Source organism: Coptis chinensis, chromosome 6 (assembly GCF_015680905.1).
Source record: "Coptis chinensis isolate HL-2020 chromosome 6, ASM1568090v1, whole genome shotgun sequence".
Classification (NCBI taxonomy): Eukaryota; Viridiplantae; Streptophyta; class Magnoliopsida; order Ranunculales; family Ranunculaceae; genus Coptis; species Coptis chinensis.
Window position 1 is genome coordinate 38,927,318 of NC_141461.1, and position 24,596 is coordinate 38,951,913.

The 24,596-nt window shown below is 36.2% G+C and overlaps 2 protein-coding genes across 3 annotated transcripts; one reads left to right on the forward strand and one right to left on the reverse strand.

Moving 5' to 3' along the window:
* Window positions 1–11,350: 11,350 nt before the first annotated feature.
* On the forward strand, window positions 11,351–18,974 carry MP (Transcriptional factor B3 family protein / auxin-responsive factor AUX/IAA-like protein). 2 transcript variants are annotated; one of them, XM_086569608.1, is made up of 15 exons: window positions 11,351–11,814; window positions 11,959–12,319; window positions 12,915–13,027; window positions 13,934–14,032; window positions 14,131–14,187; window positions 14,355–14,507; window positions 14,595–14,679; window positions 14,805–14,895; window positions 15,321–15,485; window positions 15,577–15,699; window positions 16,019–16,094; window positions 16,253–16,388; window positions 16,474–17,816; window positions 18,049–18,239; window positions 18,552–18,974. In XM_086569608.1, exons 2-15 carry the CDS (start codon window positions 12,208–12,210, stop codon window positions 18,634–18,636), a joined length of 2,829 nt encoding a protein of 942 aa, XP_086425734.1. In that variant the 5' UTR covers window positions 11,351–11,814; window positions 11,959–12,207; the 3' UTR covers window positions 18,637–18,974. The 2 variants fall into 2 exon arrangements, with proteins under 2 accessions (XP_086425734.1, XP_086425735.1); XM_086569609.1 differs by lacking the exon at window positions 11,351–11,814 and having other exon boundaries at window positions 14,131–14,178.
* Window positions 18,975–21,140: 2,166 nt separating this feature from the next.
* Window positions 21,141–24,206, reverse strand: LOC147492908 (uncharacterized). The gene is made up of 3 exons (XM_086569610.1): window positions 24,064–24,206; window positions 23,915–23,980; window positions 21,141–21,368 (listed from the first exon to the last, which is right to left on the reverse strand). The coding sequence occupies exons 1-3, from the start codon at window positions 24,109–24,111 to the stop codon at window positions 21,321–21,323; spliced, it is 162 nt and encodes a 53-aa protein (XP_086425736.1). The 5' UTR covers window positions 24,112–24,206; the 3' UTR covers window positions 21,141–21,320.
* Between the last annotated feature and the right edge of the window lie 390 nt (window positions 24,207–24,596).

A 24,596-nucleotide genomic window follows, 5' to 3' on the forward strand; every position in this document is an offset into this window, starting at 1 on the left:
AATTAATGGGAAATCAGAAACTGGATGCAAATGCATTGAAGTGACCTTAAAAAAAGAGTTAATAGAAAATCGGTAACTGGACGCAACTGTATAAAAATAACCTCAACGAATAGTTAACAGGAAATTGGAAACTAAATGCAACAACATCGAACTAACCTTAAAAAATAATTAACGAGAAATCGTAAGCCTCAAAAAATAATTGACGAGAAATGGGAAACTGGATGCAACTGCATTGAACTAGCATAAAAAAATAATTAACGGGAGATATTAGAAACCGGACGGATGTAATTGCATTGAACTAACCTCATAAAATAATAAATAAAAAATCGAAACTGGATGCAAATGCATTGAACTAACCTCAAAGAATAATTAAAATGAAATCAGAAACTAGAACTAATATCAAAGAATAATTAACTGGGAAATCATAAACTAGATAAAAATACATCGAACTAACTTCAAAGAATAATTAACGGAAAATCGAAAACTGGATATAAATGCATTGAATAACTATCCTTAAAGAATAATTAACTAACGGGAAATCAAAAACTTGATAATCTTTGATGACCCTATATAATGTATCATATATAATTACTTTTATGTCATGTTTGCAAGGACATTACATAATGATCACTAAAAGTTGGTATTACACACCACTTTGGATAATTAATATGAAATCAGAAACTAACTGTATGCAAATACATTGAACTAACCTCAAAAAATAATTCGCGGAAATTCAAAAACTGTATGCAATTGCATTGAAATAACCTAAAGAATATTTAATAGCAAATCGGGAATTGGATGCAAATGCATTGAACTAACCTCAAAGAATAATTAACGGAAAATCGAAAACTAGATGCAACTGTATTGAACTAAACTCAAATAATAATTAACGGTAAATTTGAAACTATATGCAAATGCGTCGAACTAGCCTCAAAACATAATTGTATTATATGTAGTAAGAATATGTCGACAAATATAGTTTTGCAATTAAAGTGGTGATTATCATCTCTCTTTTCGTATAATGGGAATGTCTTTCTATTCAAGTAGCTTCAATATCTTTTTGGTTTTATGTGGGCATTCTCAAACTGTGGGGTTTTTATTCAAGTTGCAAGAAATTTAGATGAGTGATTAATATAATATTCATATCTCATTGTTTTGCACAATGTTAATATTTTTTAGAATAATTTAATATAACGGCACCAGTTCGTAAAACGGGTTCGAAAGCTAGTTGATATTGATATTGATATAGAATTCAATCGAGGTTAGGTCAACCTTTGTAATTCGTAATAAAAAATCCTAAATAAGGTCATATTTAGTACATACCTGACCCGCGAGTTTCAGGGTTTACTTCAATATACAGGCCCATTTTAAGTAGTGGTTAGTATAGTGGGAGCAGGAATATTAGTTTTATGAACATCAACGAAGATTACATCTAGTAGTAAATTCAATTCGGTTCTTCTAAAATGATTTCCATAATTATTATTGTTCTTTTAGTGGAGGTATCTTTAAAAAAGGCATGTATATTTGATGTGACTAGGTCAACCATTCAACCGATACCAAACGAGATCTCACACGGTTATAAAATGCTTAGTCTCATACGGTTAGTCTTGCGTTTCTCTAAGTGCATTTGCAATGCAGGTGGATAAGGGGGGTTTGTGACTATAGTAACTAGTTTTGTTGAAAAAAGGGTGTGCAATGCAGAAGTAAAAAACTGGTGATTATTTTCTCCAGTTGAAATCAAGGTGAAACCTTCCACCGAGATAGTGACTAACTTGTTAATTTTGGACGGGATGTTGGATTCCGTCTCGTGTGTTTTTTTTTATAAACATTCCGTCTCGCGTGTTTTTTCAATTGTTTTTTCGGTTTTTTTTTAACTTTAGACAAAATACCGGACGGGATGCTACATTCCGTCTCGATTAAAAAGCCTCCAAACGGAATCTAACATCCCGTCTGAGATTTTTTTTCACCTTTGCATTGCACAGATTCACCTTGCTTTTCACTGTTTTGGTTAAATGAGGGAGAATAAGTGCCTACGTGGAAGTGAATAAAGAGGAGATTATTTTGACTTGCATTGCAAATGCTCTAATGTTGGTGTTTCCTTTCTGACATACTGACATACTGACATACTGACATGCACATATAGAACAGGAAGAAAAATGTGTGACAATTATTTGTAAGAAACTAAGAAATAAGGGTTGTGGACTTTACCCAAAAAAACACTAAATAAATAAAAAAGTTTGTGGACTGTGGAATCCTTATCAGAGGATTCCATCTTTTCTTTCTGGTTTTGTTAGAAATGTTGGCTATCAAAATGGACACAAAAAGAAATTGTTGGCTTAGTTCTTTGGTTAAAACAAAATAAGTAAATACAACTACAAATACAAATAAAACAGAGAGTGTTAATCTGATAAATTTTTGGGTGGTCAACTGGCCATAATTTCTCTCAAGTCCGCTGCCCAAGATTGAGACCACAAATGCCGTTGATCAGTTTCAAATCTTCAATCCAATCAATCAATCAATCCCCACCTTCATTCGCAACTTTTACTATACAAAACAATGTTTGCAAAGTGGATTAGCACTTTTCAATTTAAGATCTCTTTTGACAAAGAGTTGCCTTTGACAAAACTTTCTCAATCCTGACCCCACTTGATCGTCCCATCAAAATCAAATATTGTCTTTATCTCAACCCTTTAATTTTGGTAGTAATATTGTCTTTTATTAACGTATAGAAGAATGCCCTAATATTGGCTTTTGTTAATTAAGGAAAAAGTTGATAATATTGTCATAAATGATAAAGCCCACAACTAACAAACCACATCATGTCATCCAACGGCCGATATAAAATGCGCATTAAATTTAGAGAAAATAATCTCTCTTTATCATTTGCCAATAATAAAATGATAAATGTAACAGATAAAATAGATAATTAGACCCACACTTAAGAAGCATCAACTATTCATCATCATGCAAATCAATCCAATTAAAATGGTAATAGTAATACACTAATACGTACACCGTTGATGATCTTAAGAGATCATTAAGTGGGTCTCTTAGTCTCTATATCATAACAAAAATCACTTGCATGTGCAGGTGACTTAGGAGGAGAAGCTGTGTTGGAATTTGTAACAGAATTAGAAAAAATATTGGGATAAGCAAAGAAGACTTCAGGGGAAGATTTAAGTTCCAAAACACCATAGATCAGTGTGCTATTCCCTTCTCGCGTGCAAATCTATAACAGTGTCAAAAAATTATCTCAAAACACAAATCTCTATACATTTCGAGAAAGAAAAAACAAATCTCTATGCATGCATGAGCGCCGTTCTTAACAAGCGTGCCACGTGGAAATTGGTAAGGGATTAGCGGAAAAAAAGAGAGTGGAAGTTGGTCAGTTGTTAATTTTTGTGACACAAAAGTTTTTTTTTTTTTTTTAAATAACATGAAAGTTCATATTACTGGAATATACCATAACTAGTAATTTGCCGAATTATTCACGAATTATTCGCGAATTATAAGGTTTGACGAATAAAACGAATAATTTGGCAAATTTATGAATGATACCGTTTAATTCGCAAATTGGTTGGGTCGGGCTTATAATTGCCGAATTATTCGCGAATTATTCACGAATTATTTACAAATTATAAGGTTTGGCGAATAAAATGACATTTGTATTATTTTTTCATGAATAAAATTGTAAAAATAAAAATAAAAACGTTATATACTTATATATCAAAATTTTAAATGTAAAATATATAGCCGAATTTTAAAAAAATATATTCGTATTATACCCGTTTAAAACACATATATCGTATTTTTACCGTTAGCGTTTTATTAGACTGAATATTTAAAAATATTATTGTTGAAAATTTCAAATCTTAGACGAATAATTGAATTACCGAACTTTTGCCGTTCACGAATTTGCTAGCTGTGGAATGTACACCGTTAGATCAAATGACGAGGTTCAGTCTTTTATGATTTTGACTTGGGTGTCATTTATTATGGTGTGCCGAAAAGTAGCAATGATGTGGGTTCAGTGGGCGTAACTCGTAAGTGTAACAACCACGCAAGCTTCGTTTTCAAAGGACGAGGCAAATATATTGCATGCGTATGAGAATTTGCTAACTTGCGCCTACCATTCATTTGTCGTGATTCACACGCCCCTGAGGCCCTGACGAATGGTCAAGTTTTTGAACGGCAAAAAGAGAGAGCAAAGACAAAAATAAGGAATGCTAATAAAAGCACTCGTAAAAGAGTTGCATCAGTTCAGCTTTAAATTTCTTGCATGTATGATTTCTCCCTAATTCCCGTATAGAGCAAGATGTGTCCATTGGCAAGTGGCTAAAACATGCGCAATCTAAGAAGTTAAAATCAGTTTTTGGAACTAATCCTCAATGAGCGATATGCGATTTAATAGGTTATATCGGATGTATATATTTGATACCTCTAAAATATATAATAATATAATCATACAAGATATTTCTAAATAGCTATCCAAAATACAACAAAATATATCAAATTCTCGTAATCATATCTAATCAACTTAATTTTAGAATACTACAAAAATACCCAACACAACAATTATATTAAATATTTAAAAGAATAAAGAGAGAGAATAGATAATATATATTAGAGAGATATTACAATAATTTGTATATTTAATATTCATTAAGAGAATAAAATAAATAAACTCTTAGAGCATCTCTAGGTGGTAGTATCACCTCCTTTAAATTCTTCAAATTTGCTTTCAAAACTCAGAATTTTTCGGAATTCCAACTTTAGGTGGAAGCAAATTCGGTCGCATCATCTGTCCAGCCATATTTTTGTTCGCAAATTTGGTATTTTGGATGGGGATGCGGAGCGACAATGGTAATGTCGTGCGCCATTGCAAATGTTGTCCCAATTTTTTTTTTTTTTTTGACCAAAGACCATGAGCTAGTTATAATCGTCGCTGTCGTATTGCCATTGCCATTGTCGCGTGCTCCTCAAAAAAAAAAAAAAAAAAAAAAAAAAAAACGGTCGAAATTCTATATCTATATATCTACACTCATCTCCTTCTTCATTTTATATACACTCAACTCAAATATTTTTATAAAAAAAACTCAACCATTTCACAACACAACACTCTCAATGTCACAACCAAAACAAGGCAGGGGGTCAAAATTGGACAAATGAAGAAAATATTGCTCTTACTAGAGCGTGGATTGAGATTGGAGAAGATCCTATAGTAAAGAATGATCAATCGGGACAAGTTTATTGGGAACAGATTATGGCAAGGATGAATGAAATTCAAGGTTTTAACCACAACCATAAGTGGAAAGGAGTCTCACAATGTTGGGTGATTTTTCTTTTACTGTTCTTCAACAAATATCATGTTATACTAAGAAAGTTTGAAGAACAACCTCCAAGCGGGTAAAAACGTGAAGACATTGTAAGATTCATTTATAATTCGTTTAATTTACACTTCGTTTATATACTACTTAATATTGATTTTGCTTTTTGTTTTTTTTTAATAAATGTAGCTTACAAACGCAGCAGCAACTTATGTGGCTGCTACTGGGAAACTATGGATATGACAAGATTGTTATAATCTAGTCAAACATACGCCAAAGTGGCAAAGAACTCAGTTACGCAATGAAACGCTTGCTTCAAGACCAAAGAAGAAAACAAGATCTAAAGATCTTGAAGGCTTCGATTCTTCACCCTCAACCCCTTCAACGTCTCACTCTAACCCTTCACCTTCATTGTACTCGAAATACGATCCTAGCAGTACTGAAGGTTTTTTGGAGAGGTCGATTGATAGGAAGCATAGCAAAGAAATTGAGAAGAACAAGAAAATTGCTTCTACTGTTGAGGGTACTGTTGTATCTACTATTAAAAAATATGGATGAATTTCTTTATGCTTTTAAAGAAAGCCGAAGACATAGAGAAGAGATTCTAGATAGGCAATTTCAAACTATGGTAAAATTGAAGCAAAAAAAGACACAAAAAAAGTTATTTTTGAAGTAAAAAAAACTCCGTGTTAGAGGAGGAAAATGAGACTAGGCTGTTGGCAATGTCACTCGACAAAGTCAATCCTCGTTTATGAAGGGTTTTAAAGCTAAAACAAGAAGCAATTGTAGCTAAATATGAAAAAATGGCTAAATCAAGTAGTACAAATGAAGCTTCTGAGGACGAAGGAGCCAATAATGAAGAAAATGATGTCTGGCTTGATAACTAGAGTAACTCTAATAGTATGTAAAAGGGTGATATGTAATATTTGTCTTTTATTTATTTATTTTTATTTTATGTTTTTTTGCAATAATGTATTAGTTGTCGTTCTATTAATAAAAATTGCAATTCATTTGCTAAATTAAATTGATCAAAGAAAGTAAATTAGAACTTATAAAAATGATCAAATGAACAATTCTAAATCACACAACATAATAATAATCATTATACAACAAAATTAATATTATAAATCATCAAGTCCTCACTTCCTACATACGCCTCCTCTGCCGTGAACTTCTCATCGACTGTCTTTGTGTTAAACTCTCCGTCTGTTTATGTGATGAACTCACCCTTGTGCGATCAATCTGAGTCTGTAACTCATCAACCTAGCGTTGCAAATTATCATAATCCATATGAGGCTGGGAAAGAAGTCTCTCTCTCTCTCAACACTCTAGGCGAATACCGAGGAGTGCATGCCATCATTTATACAAATGCTTGTCTCATATCTCATACGTAGCTCATCATGAAATAATTATTCATTAATAATTTATGATATTTTCATAATAAACAAAAATAATAAACCAAAACCAATAAAAATAATTACTAGAGGTAGATGTCAAAGGTCAGGCTCTAATTGTACGACGCGAGTGTCATCAATAAAAGAAATAGGATGGTAAATCGTCTGGCCACTCGGATCACTCAAACTGAAAACCCAAGGCCACTTTGACTGAGGGGGATCTAGCGTTGGAACAAATGTGTGTAGAGGTCCATACTGAAACATCGGCTGTGACGGCTGGCCAATCTGATATTCACGTTTGACACCCATTATGTTAACCGTATGAATATTGCCTGTACAACCCACAGCTGGGAGCAAATAACCAATAGATACCTTAAACTAATAATGGTAATACTGCTCATAAGTCTACAATGCAACTAGGTCAGAAAGCTACTAGCCAACTCCAATCCATGTTTCTTTCAATAACTTGCTGTAAGGTCATGTCCTTAGCCTCTAATACATGGGTAGACGGATCAAGGGGGATACCAAAGCATGGTGTGAGTTGTCTGTAACATCTATCCCCTAAATACCACTCCATATCACTCCCATAAGGGAATACCATCCTCCTATGAGAAATGAACAATGCGTATCTACAGTCATTCGCGTCGATGTGCACAGATGTCTTCCAAAGCCTCCAAACAATAGAAGCATGTGTGCTAAGCTCGATTTGGGTTCGGACATAAGTTAAGTTATGACTGATCTCACTAGTCAGACGAGCTTGACAAGGTCCGTGCCAAGCCCTAAGCTTAGGCCTCTAATCGGTGTACTCTGTGAGGATAGGATTTGCAACACATAAATACTCATAAAACCATATCTCTAAGAGAATGACAAACTCTCCCATATGGGGACTACTGACAATACCAGTCTACCAAGAAGCCCTATCTAAACAACGCAACAAATTACAGTATATGGTTCCACCAAAATCAATACCGCCCAATTTATGCAAGTGTTCAAAGTTGGCTAGATACCCCAAGTTAATCATGGAATGACCAGAATGAAGAAACAAGACGCCCATCAAATACATACATAAAGCTCTTACATACTCATCAACATGTGCTTGACCATCATCAGAATCAAGTGACAAATAATTTATTAAAAATTGCAATCCATCATCATTTGTTAATGGTGTAATGTATGCATCTTTGATACCAGAAATCCTAACACCAGCACTGTCATATGACTCCTCGGTTAGACAAGGGAAGAAAGTCATCATTTGTGCACAACTCTGGAATTCAATGCTACATCTTAACGGCTGACCTAATCATATACTCAAACCAGATATCATACAAAAATCTAGTGGAGTGAAGCCCAACTCTCCCTAAGAGAAGTGAAAAGTATATGTACTATCCAACCATCTCTCAACTAAAACATTGATAACTCCCTGAATGTCAGTCTTATTGTAAGGTATGTCAACTAGATAACCGAAGGGAGTCGCTAGAATTGCATCTCTAACATGGTCAAGTGCACTGACTTTTTTAATATCATCCCACCACGTAGGGGTGGGAATTTGGCCCTAACGACCCTAACCCGGCCCTGACCGACCCGACCCTAAGCCCTATAAAGCCCTTACAACTAAAGCCCTCACAGAGTTTAGGGCGGGGGCCGACTGCCCTAATGCCTTCTAAAGGGCGGTCGGGCTAAGGTTCAAAACATAGGCCCGACCTTAACTAAGCCCTAGTTATAATTTCACTATAAAATACACAACTAAAACTATCCAACTCCTTGTTACATATTTTCAATTAAAATAACACTGTCTTTTGTAATTTATCACTTACCATATGAGTACTTCTAATAACTTGTCTTATATCATAAAAACTTGTAAACTTAATTGTTTCTATCTCACAACTCACGTACACCTCACAACTCCCTGCGTCTAACCTAGTCGTCAAGAACAATAATGAGCACTGGGCACTAGCCTAATGAAAAATAGGTTGACGTCAGTAAAAACTCATTCCATACTCTTATTTGAATTGTCTTTGCGTTCTTCAATGTTAAATGTAATTTTGGTGAGATTTGAGTACAAGAAATAATGGATTTATGTCAGTGAAAGCTCATTCCAAAATGTGTCTTGTGCATTTTAACTGTAATTTTGAAATATAAATATGAGTCTCTATGTACTTCAATTTATTAGATTGTGGATATGCATTTTAAATTGTTGGACTTATCAAGAATTATTAATAGATTGGTTGTTATTCAAATTTCAAAGTGGTGGGACTTTGAGTTTGCAAATCTTTGAATTTTTTTTGTAATATAAATGAGTTTTAAAACTGATGCAGTAAAAAAAAGAAAATATATAGGCCCGACCCTAAATTGTTAAAGAGGGATTAGGGTAGGGTTAGGGTTTGAAATTTATACTTATGACCCGGCCCGACCTGGCCCTATGGGGACTTTAGGGCCGGGCTGGGCCGGGCCTAATAACTGAAAGACTTTAAATGTTTAGGGCCGGGCTAGCTCGACCCGGCTCATTGCCCACCCCTACCACCACGTCTTAAGCGCACGTGGAGTACACCAAACCTGATACATAACACATATTTGATGTACGCAAAATGAAACTAAAATTATATATATAACTACTACTACTGCTAATATATGAAATTAAAATACATACATGTTGTTTAAAATAACTCTTGAAACATGTTTATCATGAAACTTCCTAGACACCGATCTAAGATGGTTGAAATCCATAGCAGGAAATTCAAAATCGACTTGTTGATACTGAAGCAGCAATGGATCGTCCAGCTCAGCTCTCTGATTTTCAGTTCCAGACGTGCTTGGTTCATCATCTAGATCACCTATGAGATTGCTCCAAACTAATGCACTATTAACACTGTTTTGATATTCCTCACCGTCACCACTCCATCTTGTTTGGTTATTATAGATATATTCGTCGTCGGAATCTATTTTTTTGTTAGAAATAGAGAAACTATATTGAAAACAAATGTGTGAAATGACAAAAGTCCAACTGTTGTGCGACATTTAAACAAGCATAGCACGCGACATTGGTAATGTCGCGCGACAGTACTAATGACGTGCGACATTACCAATGGCGCGCGTAGTAGGGTCTACAATCACATTTGCAATCGATATTTGCGACCACTTAAAGTTGGTCAAAATTTGCGTCCAGTTTCTCCAAATTTTGTCTTCAAATTTGAAGAAAATACTACCATTACCTAGAAATGCTCTTAGTTTTGTGTGTTTATTAGGTTCTATTATTATTAATACAGTTTAAAAATCCAATTTATTAATTTTACGTATTTTTTTGGGTGGAAAACCGATATTTTCAATAATTTTTTTTTCTCGGTTTAGTAAAAAATTAGTCAATTTGATGAGTAAATCGGTTCAGTGAAAAAAAATTTAAAAATCGGTAAAAACTAATCGGGTTACCATTGATATACGATTAATCGGACCATTATAACCGATATTGACAGCAATAGCGCGCAACATACCTCTTGAAAAAAAAATGTTGGTATGGAATTTTTAAGTCAAGGTAGAATTGAGGAGAAAAACAAGGGTAACTTGTTTCTCACTTTTCATAATATTTGAGGTGATAAATTCCAGTGTTAATGTCAGAACATTTTGTGCAATGGTCTTAGCACCCAAGCTAAAAGGCCAAGTATACAACTCCGTACATCAAGTCATCAACATACGATAGGACTAGTCTACGTCGTTAGCATTAATGCAATGTATTACACTATGGCAAATGATAAAGGGTGCTGGATCTCCCCACCAAATGGAGCGCACTTTAATAGGGGCCGTATCTCAAAGATGGTGAGTCAGAGAGCTTAATAGCAAATGACCAAAAAAGATCAAATTTGGGGTCGTTTTCTTCTTTTTTGTCCCTTTACTCTACTGATTCTACTCTTCCCTCCATGTTTCCTATTCCATTAAGAGAAAAACATACCAACCCATCAAAACCAACAACGAGAAAAACTTGCATAAATCAAAAGAGTTAGTCATGTACTCATGTGGTGTAGTGAGTGACAAAATCAAAAGATAATTTGTGAAAAAACAAAGTGCTTTTTATTTCGAGTTTTTTTCGCATAATCGCCATCACTGAATTACTGGACTTCGTTTGTTTGATTTTTGCTAAATGTAGAAAACTTGTTTTAAAAGTTGAAAAGAGACAATGAGGGCATTAAGGTCAATTCGATTTTTACGTTTATTTTATTGAGTTTGTTTTGGTTTTGTCAGGCCATAAAACAACTTCCAACAGATCTAAACTTTCCTATCTAACGGTTATTTGTCTCAATCTCTATATGGCCGTGGAGAGAACGATCACGACGATGATTGAGCATCTAGTGACAAAACATGCCAGTTTACAAAATCCTCCAGGTATTCAACTTGTGGATCTGTAAAGTGTAAACAACCAAACGATTTTTTTTTCCAAACGTATATAAATGGAACTAGGAATGCATACCACACACTACTGTTCCTATACTTCAACTTATAAGGAGTCTGCTTTGTGTATATAATTGGTTGCCATGTAGCATTTCCACCAAAAGATGAAGAAATGCAACTCCTCTAAACTCTCAATAATTAAATATTATAATACTTGCTTACATACTGGATTATTGGTTAGTTTTGTACATTAGAATATTAGATACGGGTCATAGTACTAGATTAGGCAAACTTCAGATAAAGATCCAGAGTTCCCAACCAGAATACCCACTTTCTAAAATCCTAGTGAGCCAGTTGCTGCTAACGTGAACCAACTCGTACACATTCTTCCTTATCCTCCACACCTTTCTTACACCACCTTTTTTTTTTTTTTTTTTTTGGTTCAAATTTTCTCTCTCTCCCAATTTGGTTGGTCACTTTATCTGAAACTTGATCAGAGTCCTGTTTTAGTGATTTCTTTCACACTTATACTTTTTTCAGCTCTTCCTTTTTGTCACAACTGTTTAAAGCCTGCAAACAAGTCTAAAAAGTGTACACACACTAAAAACCAACAGAGTAGTAGAGCACTCTTTCTTCTAGTAAATGAAATGAAGCTTTGTTATTGCTAGTGAGTAAAGAACAGTATCATCATGATAACTTGTTTGTTCCATTGAAAGGTCAGTGTCTTTAAAATAAAAAATAAAGACCAGTACTCAAAGTTTCGTTTCGCGTGCGTTGAAACTGTTGAAGTGAAATTCACTTTAGTGTTTCTGATAGATTCTGGGAGTCCCATTTAGATTTTTATGTACCTCTTTTTGCAGGTTTTGTTCCTCTGTTGAATGTTACTTTGAGATGGGGTGGTGATGCTTTGAGCTAAAAGATGAGGTTTTTGGAAGTGGGGCGGTTGAGTTTTGAAGAAAGATTATATTTTGAGATGTGGGGCTGTTGTGTTTTGAGGTCAAGTATAGTTGGTTTTAATCTGGGGTGTTGAGTTTGAGTGCTTTAAGACTTAGGAAGATGGGTTTCTCTGTTTTGATATAGTATAGTTTGGTGTAATAGAGAAAGAAAACATGTCTACTTTGGAGGAGAAGAGCAAAGCAGTAGGTGGGGTGGTGGTGAATGGAGGGGCACCTATTCTTGCTGAAGAAATGAAGATTTTGAAAGAGCTTCAAGATCAGTCTGGTTAGTTCATTTGATATTAAATTATCTTATTTAATGCCTATCAAATTGTTCTTCTTGCAAGTATAAAATAGCTCTCTGATACTAGAGGTCTGGGGCTCGAACCCCGCCAGCATCAAAGAGTTACTGATCTCATTTAAAACAGACCTACCAATCAAAAAATGAATAAATAAAAAATAGCTCTCATGGCCTGTTGCTAGTATAAAATAGCGAAATTTGCAGATTTTAGCTAGATTTAAGTGAAGTTTGGGAGACTTCATGCCAGGGACTTGTGTTCAAACTGCAAATTCAACCAGCAACATAAACCAATCACCTATTAAGCATAGAAGAGCTCAAGTATAATTGTGTAGTAGAAACAAAAAAACCAGAAGAAAACTTGTGTAGCAATATAAGGTTAATACAGTTAATGTAAATTTCTTTAGAAGGATGCTGAAACAATAAAGAAGGAAAGAAGTTTTTGGCTATCCTTATTTCCCCTATTGTTCTTCTGATCATCTTGTGAATGAGTGAATAAAGAAACGAGTTATTTCAAATTTTTTGATCCTTTATATTCTGTATTCTGAATCACATGTGTTTTGGCTTGCTTTGCTTGATTTAGGAACTAGGAAGAGTATAAACTCTGAGCTTTGGCATGCCTGTGCTGGCCCACTTGTTTCCTTGCCTCAAGTTGGCAGCCTTGTGTACTACTTTCCTCAAGGGCACAGTGAGCAGGTGAGTCATGGAAAATATTATGAATTTAAAATTGCAAGCTCCCTTTTTTGCAATAGCCCTTTTTTCTCAGAATCTCATAAAGGTAATGGGTAGATAATTCCGATTTACTGATTCATCATCAGTCTATAAAGAAGTTGAAGAAAAAGTATTAATCATCAGCTGTACGTGCCACTAACATTTGTCGTTATCATCATCATCATCTACTTCTTACCCTAACTTAATAGAGTAAAACACACTCTTTGGGCATCTTAATGAAGAATGTATAGTATGTGCATCTTGCGATCTTGTTGAAACTTCAGTCATGTACTCGATGCATTTGATATTTTCGGATGGTGAAAGACTTAGAAATGGCACATATGAATTGCTTGTCTGATAGAGTTCTGCGGACTGAAGTCATGTCTGTCCAGGCTTGAGGGGAACCCAAAAATTGTTCAATGGACACTGTATCTCATATTTCTGTATAACCTAGACAGTAGAGGGAGAATTGCTAGACTAGTAGACTAGTATGCAATCTGAAAGTTTATATGGCCTCAAGGCTCTAAAAATGTGTCTACTGATCCTATCCAACAAACATGCTAAAAAGGTCAAAGTATAAAATGTAGATGGAGATTTTTTTGGTGGAAGTGTATAAATACATGTTTCATAGATTACATCATAGACATTGTGATGATCGATTAGACTTAATCTCTTTCAAATGCAAGTCATGTAAAGGACTACTTCCAGTGAGAAACTAAGAGTTTCTACCTCTGTCTGCATTTTAGATAACAAAACCTCATGATTACTTAATTTGCATATCAAATGTACAAAATTTTTGTGCTATATAGGCCTTTGTACTTTTTGTGACTTTCATTACACATACTTGAAAGTATGTTCAAGCCATATATTTGTTATCATGTGGCTTTACAGGTGGCAGTTTCAACTAAAAGGATTGCTGCATCACATATTCCTAACTACCCAAATCTTCCATCTCAGTTAATGTGCCAGGTTCACAATGTTACACTACATGTACGTGCTAACACTCATCTTCCTTTGTGTGTGTAGAGTAGAAAGTGAGGGTGGTTGTTGTTTTCTTAAGCCACTCATATCAATTGATTTTGTTACAGGCTGAGAAAGACACAGATGAAATCTATGCTCAAATGACTCTTCAGCCAGTAAATTCCGTAAGCTTAATCACTGCTACATTCTGATGGAAACTTCCTTGCATAATATAATGCAGATTTATTTTGTATTGCTAGAATATCTCTATAAATAAACCAGTTCCCCGAACTTGAATTGTCGAAATATTTTGAAACTATTTATTTACTAATAAGTTATTTTGCTTCTTCAGGAGAATGATGTATTCCCAGTTCCAGATTTTGGAGTAAAGCAAAGCAAGCATCCCAAAGAGTTCTTCTGCAAAACACTAACAGCAAGTGACACAAGCACACATGGTGGTTTCTCAGTGCCCCGTAGGGCAGCGGAGAAGTTATTCCCACAGTTGGTGAGGTTCATACTCTGCTTCAAAATAAACCCTTTCGAAGTCTTTTATTGCTCATCTAAGGTCACTCCATAATTATTGTCCTTTCAGGATTATTCAGCACAGCCCCCAACTCAAGAACTTGTTGTTCGAGACTTGCACGATAATACATGGACATTTCGCCATATATACCGTGGTAAGAGAGTGTTGGATGATCTAAATGCCAGAGCAAATGCCTTCGTTATTTAAATCATTTTTTTGCTATTGTTCTGGCCGTTGAGGTTCCAGTTTTCTTATCCTGCTGTTACTCTTTTTTTATAGGCCAACCAAAGCGTCACCTTCTCACAACTGGATGGAGTGTGTTTGTGGGCTCAAAGAGGCTAAAAGCGGGTGATTCCGTTCTATTTATCAGGTATCTGTAGTTCAATGCATGTAAATGATTGCAATTTGGAACAGTTCTACTATTTAACTTTATTACCTGAAAGGTTGATCCTGGATTGACTTTCAAAATTTTGAAAAGAGTGACAAGAAAATTAACTGCAGTGTAATAACAGATATGATTTATGAATTTCCTTACACATTTTCTCAACTTGCCTTATTCTACATTTACACTTGTGACTTGCTTAAATGGATAACAATTTGGCTGAGTTGTAGTTGCTAATATACTTTGCTCGCAACGTCCTTGTTTCCACAATTTTGACATTTACACCTTAATCATCTAGTTGATATACCTTATCCAAATTTTTTGTTCTGGCGGATTTTCATTCGAATTGATAAGAAGGCATGTGAGCTAGTTTAGCTATAACTTGTAACTGAAAAATCCTGTACTTTGTGAAGGGATGAAAAGTCGCAGTTACTTATGTGTGTGAGGCGTGCAAATCATCTACAAATTGCATTGCCATCATCTGTCCTCTCTGCTGATAGCATGCACTTTGGAGTCCTTGCAGCTGCAGCCCACGCAGCAGCAAATCGAAGCCCATTTACCATATTTTATAATCCAAGGTTTGTCCATTCACCCCTTTTTTATTTCTGCAGTGTATTTTGGAATGTGGAAGCTTCCACTTTCTCATATATCTGGATCATGTTTGCGTAGGGCGTGCCCAGCAGAGTTTGTTGTTCCATTGACTAAATTCCAAAAATCTGTATATGGTACCCAAGTTTCAATTGGGATGAGATTTGGAATGATGTTTGAAACAGAGGAGTCCGGTAAACGCAGGTAATTTCCCATGTAACTCTGACTTTCTTAAGCAATATATTCCTTCTCACGGTTTGTTAGCTTAAATCATCTTTTATGTGTTGTGCTAGGATACGCCGCATCTACCTATATATTTATGTATACATGCATCTATATTTCTCTCATTCTCTGTTGATTCCATATGGAAACATATTCCCTTGATTATTTGTGTTGTAGTAGCTCTCCCTCTCCCTACACACTACACTACACACACAAAAAACAAAAAACAAAAAATAAAAATAAATATATAAAAATAAAATAAACCGCCATGTTACTAATAGCAGTCTCACCTTTTCTGCAGATATATGGGCACCATAGTTGGGATAACTGATTTAGATCCACTAAGGTGGCCTAATTCCAAATGGCACAATCTTCAGGTAGATCCGCTCATCCCAATACCCTTTTGGCTTCATTTATGGATCCATGGGTTTCCCTTTTGTAAACTGATACCAGTGCAGCAGGTGTCTTTTACCGCGAGGGGTAAAGCTTTTGTATTTCTGCTATTTATACAATTGCACTTCTGTCTGTTAAACAGGTAGAATGGGATGAGTCTGGAGGTGGGGGAAAACAAAACAGAGTCAGTTTGTGGGAAATCGAGACTCCTGAGAGTCTTTTCACTTTTCCTTCGCTGACTGCAGGGTTCAAGCGACCATTGCATACTGTGTTTGCTGGTATGTCCTTAGTCTATATTGTTTTCAAGTTTTTTTGTTTGTAAGTTGTAACATATCCAGTGATCTGTCATTGCTGCATTTCCAGGTCCAGAAAGTGAATGGGAGAATCTTATCAGAAGACCTTTCATACCAAATACAGAATATAGGAATGGTTGTATCCCATATCCTCCGATGTCAAGCCTTGGATCAGAACAACTGATGAAGATGCTATGTGGAACTCCCAGTGCTATTAAGAGTGGAAGTAGTTCTTATGCTCTGCCAGCTTGCATAATAAAGGGAAATACTATACAGGCTGAAGTGAAACTTGGGCAGGCAATGCAGCAGCATATACCGCAGATGAGTTCTACTCAAAGTACACTCATAAAATGTCAGGGACCTTCTCCCCAGCACTGGGTAGACTCTTCTAACACCTTGGATCCAAATACAAAGTCAAAAGCACCTACACCCGAGCAATTCCATCCTCAAACCAAAGTTGAAAAACTACCAGCTAAAACAGGTTATACAAAAGCAGGAATGCCACCCATTGTTACATCAGATAGGTTCAGTCCAAGTTCCTCGGGAAAGTGCAACGAAGATAAGTTGGTCAGTAACATTTTGAATCCTCAGGACCTTGTAAGTGAGCCTGTGTGTCCAGACCAGGGACTCTTGCAGCTTCAAAAGGAACAACAATTTGCACAGCCACTGTTGGAGACAAGTACTATCAGTCCTCATCATATTGATGCCCCCCAATTTGGGACAAGTAGCCAAAATGGATTGTTTCCATACCCAAATCAGTTCCCATCCCAGTACCTGGATGCTGATGATTGGCTGGTGCAACCTTCTACTTGTCATTCTCTTCCTGGGATGCTTAAATCCCCTGGCCATATCTCTGGGTGTTGTATACAAGATATTTCCATAGATTACCCAGATTTTGTAAACCAGACAATGCCTACATTTGGTCAAGAACTTGTGGGCCCAGAGATGAATTACCTAGGGTTCTTTTGTCCAGCAGAAGAACTTACTCAATTACCTCGGCAAGATTTAAGCACGATACATAGTGCAACTAATTCATCTGGGTTGAGAGATCTCTCCGAGGACAGTAAGGAACATAGCGAGATATATGACGGTCTTCCTTTTGGATCAACGAAAGCTCAAGGAACAATTATTGATCCTTCTGTTTCAAGCACTCTCTTAGATAGATTTGGTTCACTGGGAAATGCTAGTTTTAAGAATCAAGAATTTTTTGTGGGCAACTTCAGTTCGAGCCAGGATGTTCAGTCTCAGATCACGACAGCTAGCCTTGCTGATTCTCATGGTTTCTCTCTGCAAGAGTTTCAAGACAACTCTGGTGGTACTTCTTCAAGCAATGTGGATTTTGATGAGTCCAGCCTTTTCCAGCAAGGTGCACCATGGAAACAAGTATCTCCACCTCTAAGGACATATACCAAGGTATGATTGAGACCTTGACTAATAAATTTAAACATTTAGTAAACATTAGTTTAACCCCCCCCCCTATTAATCAATTAGACCCCCCCCCTCCTCTCTCTCCCCTTTTCTACCCCTTTGTTTGTTCCAAGTACTCATGTCTGCAGTGGCACAGCAGAGAAGCTTAAATTGATTATGGGTCCTGTACTTGTCCTTTGACAAATTGACATTAACTACTAGTGTTATCAATTCACAGGTACAAAAAACGGGATCAGTTGGGAGGTCAATCGATGTTACCCGATATAACAGCTATGAGGAGTTACGATCTGCAATTGCCTGCATGTTCGGTCTTGAAGGACTGCTTGATGATCCAAGAGGCTCTGAATGGAAACTCGTTTATGTGGACTATGAGAATGATGTTCTTCTTGTGGGGGATGATCCATGGGAGTAAGTCTCTATTTCCTCGTTAATAATGAAGACAATAACCATCATTACAATCATATGGCAGGCTTGAAGTGCTCTTAATTATAGTGAAAAGAATTATTAATCCAGTACCCTCCTGATGAGAATTGATTTCAAACAGTAATATTAGTTATTGCAGTAGGAAAGAGAGGACGCTAAACTCCCATATGGGTACACCTGTAGCTTTTTTTGTTAGTTGAAAACAGCACCTAAGCATGTGTAAGATCATCCGCTTCGGTTAGCGGTCTTAAAGTGCTGTCTTGATTCTTTGATTAAATTGTTTTTCTTTTCTTGCAGGGAGTTTGTTACTTGTGTCCGCTGCATTAGAATTCTATCGCCCTCTGAAGTTCAGCAGATGAGTGATGATGGGCTGCTGCAATGATTGGTTCTTTCTCACTCTGAGGATATTGGTTATTAGGTAGCCCAACCTAAAGTAGTATAGTTAGCTAACAAGAGGCAGTTCAAAGTTGCACAGTCGTACTGTAGAAATAGCTAAAAACTTTTTAGACCTGTGATGTCATCGACATACTACAACAGTACAACACACGGGTGGTGTAAAAAACTGGGATTGAGAGATGAAATCTTATATGCCGAAGGTTTGGAGCGGTGTTTGTTTTTTGTTTTTGTGGTATACCAAGGCAATGTAAACTGTGTTACACGAACCATTTCCGGTGCCGTCTTTTGAACACAATTTAACTCTGAAATTGCTGGATTGAAGTACATGTATCGTTTTTGACAAAAAAACTGAAAGCCTTGGTGCTGTAGTGGTTGATGCCACGGCTTGATCAGCTGCCATAACTTGCTTCTGGAACAAGTTTGTTGTCAAGTTTAAGTTGTTTAGCTCTTTTTCTCTTTTCCAGTTGTTCCCAGTGTAAGAATTGCTCCTTCCTCCTTTTTACCAGCTCGCTCATTCTAGCAACCGTCTTTTTTCACAAGATGAGTCGATATGTTCAGTTCACGCAACTCTTCCTCCAGTTTCACCTCATATCAACCTTGTTCTCTTCATCCATTGGTAATGTGTACACTACACATTCTTGGCCGTCTTGAGGCAAGCAGTAAGCTAACATGGGAAACATAAGTTCTTTTCTAGTTAACAGTAAGCTACCATAGAAACTTCTTCAGGTATGTTTACTTACCCACCAGTTCCAATTTCTAACCCGAGCCGTTAGGCTTGGGATGTTTGCGTTCAGTCATTTAGGGGGTTCATCAAGTTGGAATATCATATTTTCTTACCTTTTTTTTAAAAGTTTTGTTGTTTCTTTTCTCCGCGTAACTTGAAAATTTGAATTAGAATTCGTCAAAATGTTAGAAATCAAAATCACTGGAAGTAGGAACCATGATACTAAAATCCCTCTCTATACAAACGAAACGAGGACTAAAAGCCGAAACCATACAAACGAAAGTAAGTATTGGAAGCCCAAATCTAGCACGGAGTCACGTTTAGCCTGTGATCAGAAAATAGAACAAACTACACATGACGACTGGCTTCGCAGCCCTTCGAATAGAACATAGCAAGTATTTTGTTTGACGCTTTGGTGAGTGTCGAGGATCAGTACTGGTCGCCACCTTGCTCAAATACGGGCTTCCCAGGCTAGGTGGCTTTTGGGGGTAATTAAGTCTCTAGCTAGAATATCAGCCTCTTGAGAGTCTTGATTGTACCAGCTCACCATGTAAAACCGCTTCATAAACATCCAAACGCGTTGTAAAATCCTACCCCATATACATTTTAATTTTCCGCTCTTTTCAAATGCTTATTCACATGGTGAGACAAAAATGTAACATTCTGCCCGTACGTAAGTCACGCAAAGCACTAGGATGGTTCACCTTGTTCACTAGTTACTTGGCTTAATCCTAGCGCCTCCTAGGTAGAAGTGACTTAATCAATCCTACTCTCAAGTCAAAGTTTTTTTTCTAATAAGTGGACAAGTCATTGCCAGGAATGCTCTCGTACCACAGGAAATCAGTGAGCTAGCAAGTCCTCGTACTGTCCACCTTGCTAACAACCACTAACAACTTACTCCTACTAAATCCAGCCAAAAATCTTATGGACGGAACAAAGGCCTTAGACAAGTCAGTGTCCAGCCGCCAGGACCTTAATGTATAAATACGCCACATTCTGGGCTTTCTACACTAGGGGCAACTTGCAATGGGTAGGAGTCCAAGATCAACTGATGCTCTATCAACTTTCTGCAGATGTCTTCTAAAGTAGAGTTTATCATTGTTTAATTTCAATTAAGTGCGCCTCAAAAGTCTATTGCAGATGCTCCAATATACACCATGACCATACCCTATATAGATATATGTAACTACATAGTCTTAGCAGTTGTTACACAGCATAGAGTCTTCAGCTCATTACACTGTAAGATTGTAAATTCACACATTTAAACCAGATATGAAGATTATTCTACCGATCTGAAACAGTGTTCAGGAGAAATCTTACTATCTAGTTAATGTCAAACACAGTGGCAGCACCGAATGCCAAGAAAGGATTGGCAAAAAAGAAATTTGAGCCTTTTCTATTCAAAGTCATATAAAAGACAAAAAACTAAAACGAAAAACAAATAAGAATGAATTGTACTTGGCTAAACTCCTAGCAAGCATAACAACGATAACCTTTGCCCCTGAGACGAACTAGGTTACTTTCTATAGATGGCAAATGCCCGTCCGAAAAGTTTTAGAACTTGTCTAAAGGAATCTACAATTCCTAAGGGGTTAGCTAAATAACATTGGCATTACTGACAATAATGTCTTGAACCCTTATGAGGTTACATCAAGTCATCAACTAATTGGGACCCAAGTAGCAAATAAAATTTGCTTCTTATTGATGGGGTGGCCCATTGAAGTTGAACAAATATTTTCCTGTAGACGCAAACAACACTTTAAGCATCTCAAATTGGGCTTATGCAATAAATGAAGGAACTGCCACTGTGATTGTCTGCCTAACAAATACAAATCAACAAAATAGCAAACAACTTGGTGTCTAGTGTTTACTAAACGTTTGCAAAGACGTCTCCTGAAACTAATTTCATATACTATTTTCTATCAACCATAGAGTTCATACATCTTTCAATGGTGAGCTTTAGCCTCTGCCTTGCTTTGTGATTTCGCCTTTGCCTGAAAAGAACCAAGCAAATAAGAAAAATATCAGAACTCAAACAACTATGTAAGAATTGCTATTGGTACAATAATGTACTGCAGCAAGAGTTCAAGGACATACATTTGTCTCATTACAGGATCCCCTTACGGGAAGATTTGATAGAAATTCCGTAATTATATATATCAAAAAGAAAAATGAAACCCTAACTAAGAATCACATAAAAGACCTACACACAGTTATTGTATATATTTCCATTTAGAACAGGTGCGTGTCACCTATTAACTTAGGAGTGGTGACTAGTGGCAAATTCTGGTTAGCAGTAACTAGACCAAGTTACTTTCTCAAATTGACGAGAGACCAAAGTGATGCATCACAGAGTATGGGTGTCATATCATGCAGCGTAATGTACCCTTAGCCATCTTAGAGCATTACAATTTCAGCGGGGACACTGATGATAGATTTCCAAACCCGGCTAATCATAAGATTTTACTTGTGGACACACATCCGACCACATCACCACCAAAATAAATATCAAATGCAAAAACTACTTCATTGAATCCACAGTCACGATTAAGTTTTGCCATCAAATCAACTTTAAAGTTGGTTTTTTGTAATTTCACTAATTTGAGATTATGATGAAATCACTATACATCCATACCCCAAACAATACTTATCTATTTATGTCATTTGCTAATATTTCTGCCTAACAAGACAAAAAAAGTAGTTCCATCCATTGTACAAATGTCATTACTTTGAGAATCGCTCTAAAAGTTTAATATGCCAATTTTGATATATTGCACTACAATTCATCAAACCCTAAAAGAGATCCATAATGTAAACGTCCAATTACAACCAAAACCAAACAAATGTTACCCTATATATATTTTTTTTCGAGAATCTTTATTACTATTTGTTTACGTAGGATTGGTGTCCAGTGGAAAACCACAGACTATGGCTAGTAGTTCAAATTCACTCAAAGATGCAACACTAAACACTCGTTGCCAGAGGAAACAATTATCTCGTCCCTATGAAAGCAGATGGAAGAATAAATCTTGCTAGCAGTAACTAGACCAAGTTACTTTCTCAAATTGATGAGAGACCACTGTATCCAAATTTCCAACTAAAATGCTTCTTTTCCTGATGATTTGTGAGGGAGAAACTCTGTCCTCACTCCTCACCAGACATGTTCCAATTAAGAACATTCCTCAATCTCCTCAAGTTGGCTTTCCAACCAACGACGCAACAATTTTCTGAGAACTGAAATCAGCCCAAGTACAAAACTTCTTAACAAAGAAAACCCAAAGTCCACAAACTTATTGTTGATCCGCAGTTCAAACAACAACCAGAGTCATTGACCATACTTAAAACTTTTTAATTTCACACTAAACTGCAGATTCAATCACTAATATTCTGATTCCATTCTCCCATGTTTGTTTCTACACCTGTTGAGATGTTGTGTTGATCTTTTTACAATTAAACTTGTGTTGAGATGTTGCAACAATTTGACTGGGCTATCCATTTGAACTGGAAAAAAGTAGTTGTGTTGTGGACTGGTGAAAGTGTGTGCTGTGGTGCTGTTGCTGCTGGGTGGAAAACTGCAGCTGCTGTTGTTGCTTGTTGTGCGTTGCTGTTGCTGGGGGTGGAGTGTGTGCATTCTTTTGGGTTTACAAACTTTGCTCACTTGCTGGGTGGAGTCTCATCACTACCATTTTAGAAGATCTTTCATGCATCCCAAGGTGGTGGTGGTTCAAATCCACCAAGAATTCATTCCAATGTTGTTAATGGATAAAATTATATGGTTGAATATGTTTTTAGTACTATTTTGCACAATAAATAATCCATATATATATAAATATATATATATATATATTTAAAACCAATCCACACCATATACAAATAAAATAAATTTACAAATAAGATGTAAATCTTAAATATTTTAAAAACCAGAGCTTGTATCATCAAACAAATTTGCCACAAGTTATTTGTAATTGTCACATTACAAATTTGCTAGTGGCAAATGGTGACAAAATTTGCCTTTGCATCACAAACTATGAGTTTTCTCATTAGAACTCTAAAATTGACTTCCCAAGAAACTCTAAAAATCTAAAAATATGGCATTTCCGCCACAAACTTGGGGTTTCCTATCAAATTCCAAATTTCATTAAAGTTTCTACAGTATACAACTCATAATACCTAGACACTTCATACATAAAACAGGGAACATACCAAGTTACACACTTGGTCTCTTAAACCAAAAATCATTGCATCAACTGAGTATCTGTACATTTACCCGCCCTAGAGAACTACATTCTTCTAGCTCAATCAGATACACTATTCCCAAAACTATCTAGCACTAAGATTTTACTCATAGCAAGCAGAACTAAACTCTGGGTGGGAATCGAAGCTAAGACCTTGGGGGCCAAACGTCCCAAATCTTGTACTAATCCATAGTACAAAATGCCAGTTTAATATGCCGATTTTATGATGATGATATAAATAAAATATGCCGCTACATGAGATCTATAATATAAAACTTGTAATCAGATCTAATGAGTATATATACCTTAAGGTACTTAAGTTTCACTGATCCATAAACAACACCAATTGTGAATGCTGAAACTCGAGCAACCTGCACAACCAAAAAAACAATGGGGGTAAGAAACGTAACAATAAAAAATTAGAAAATGATACGTGTCGATCTTTTTTACTTACCAGAGCGAGAGAGCTAGTGCCGGAATAAGGACCGGGTGGAGGTGCCATATCGAAAAATGAAGTTTTTGAGGATAGAGACAAGTTTTCCAAATGTTCAGTCTTTTTCAACTCTTTTAAGTTTGATATATTGCCAGATTTCGGTTGTGATCTGATGTTATCGGTATGTATCGATTTATTTTTCACTTTGGGCTTAGCAGTTTATGCGTTAAGGAAGTATTGGGGTTAGCAGTTTGACTGATGCCACCAAACAAGCCCGTAAAAAGAAGAGTACTTCGGCATATTAGTTTCAAATTCTTTTGCTAATGACATGTTCTACTTCACCCATAGGGCCACATCAGCATAGCCAACGAAAACGATATTGCAACATTGAGGACAACACCTCTATAAGATCTACATTTTAGCCTTTGAATGTGGTCTCTCCTTCCTTAAAGATCAAATCGAATCACAAACAGTAAGTGCCACTGTAGCGACCCAATTTATGATGGCCAATGGTCCGGCGGGTGATGGATTCAGAAAGAGGACATGCAATAGGG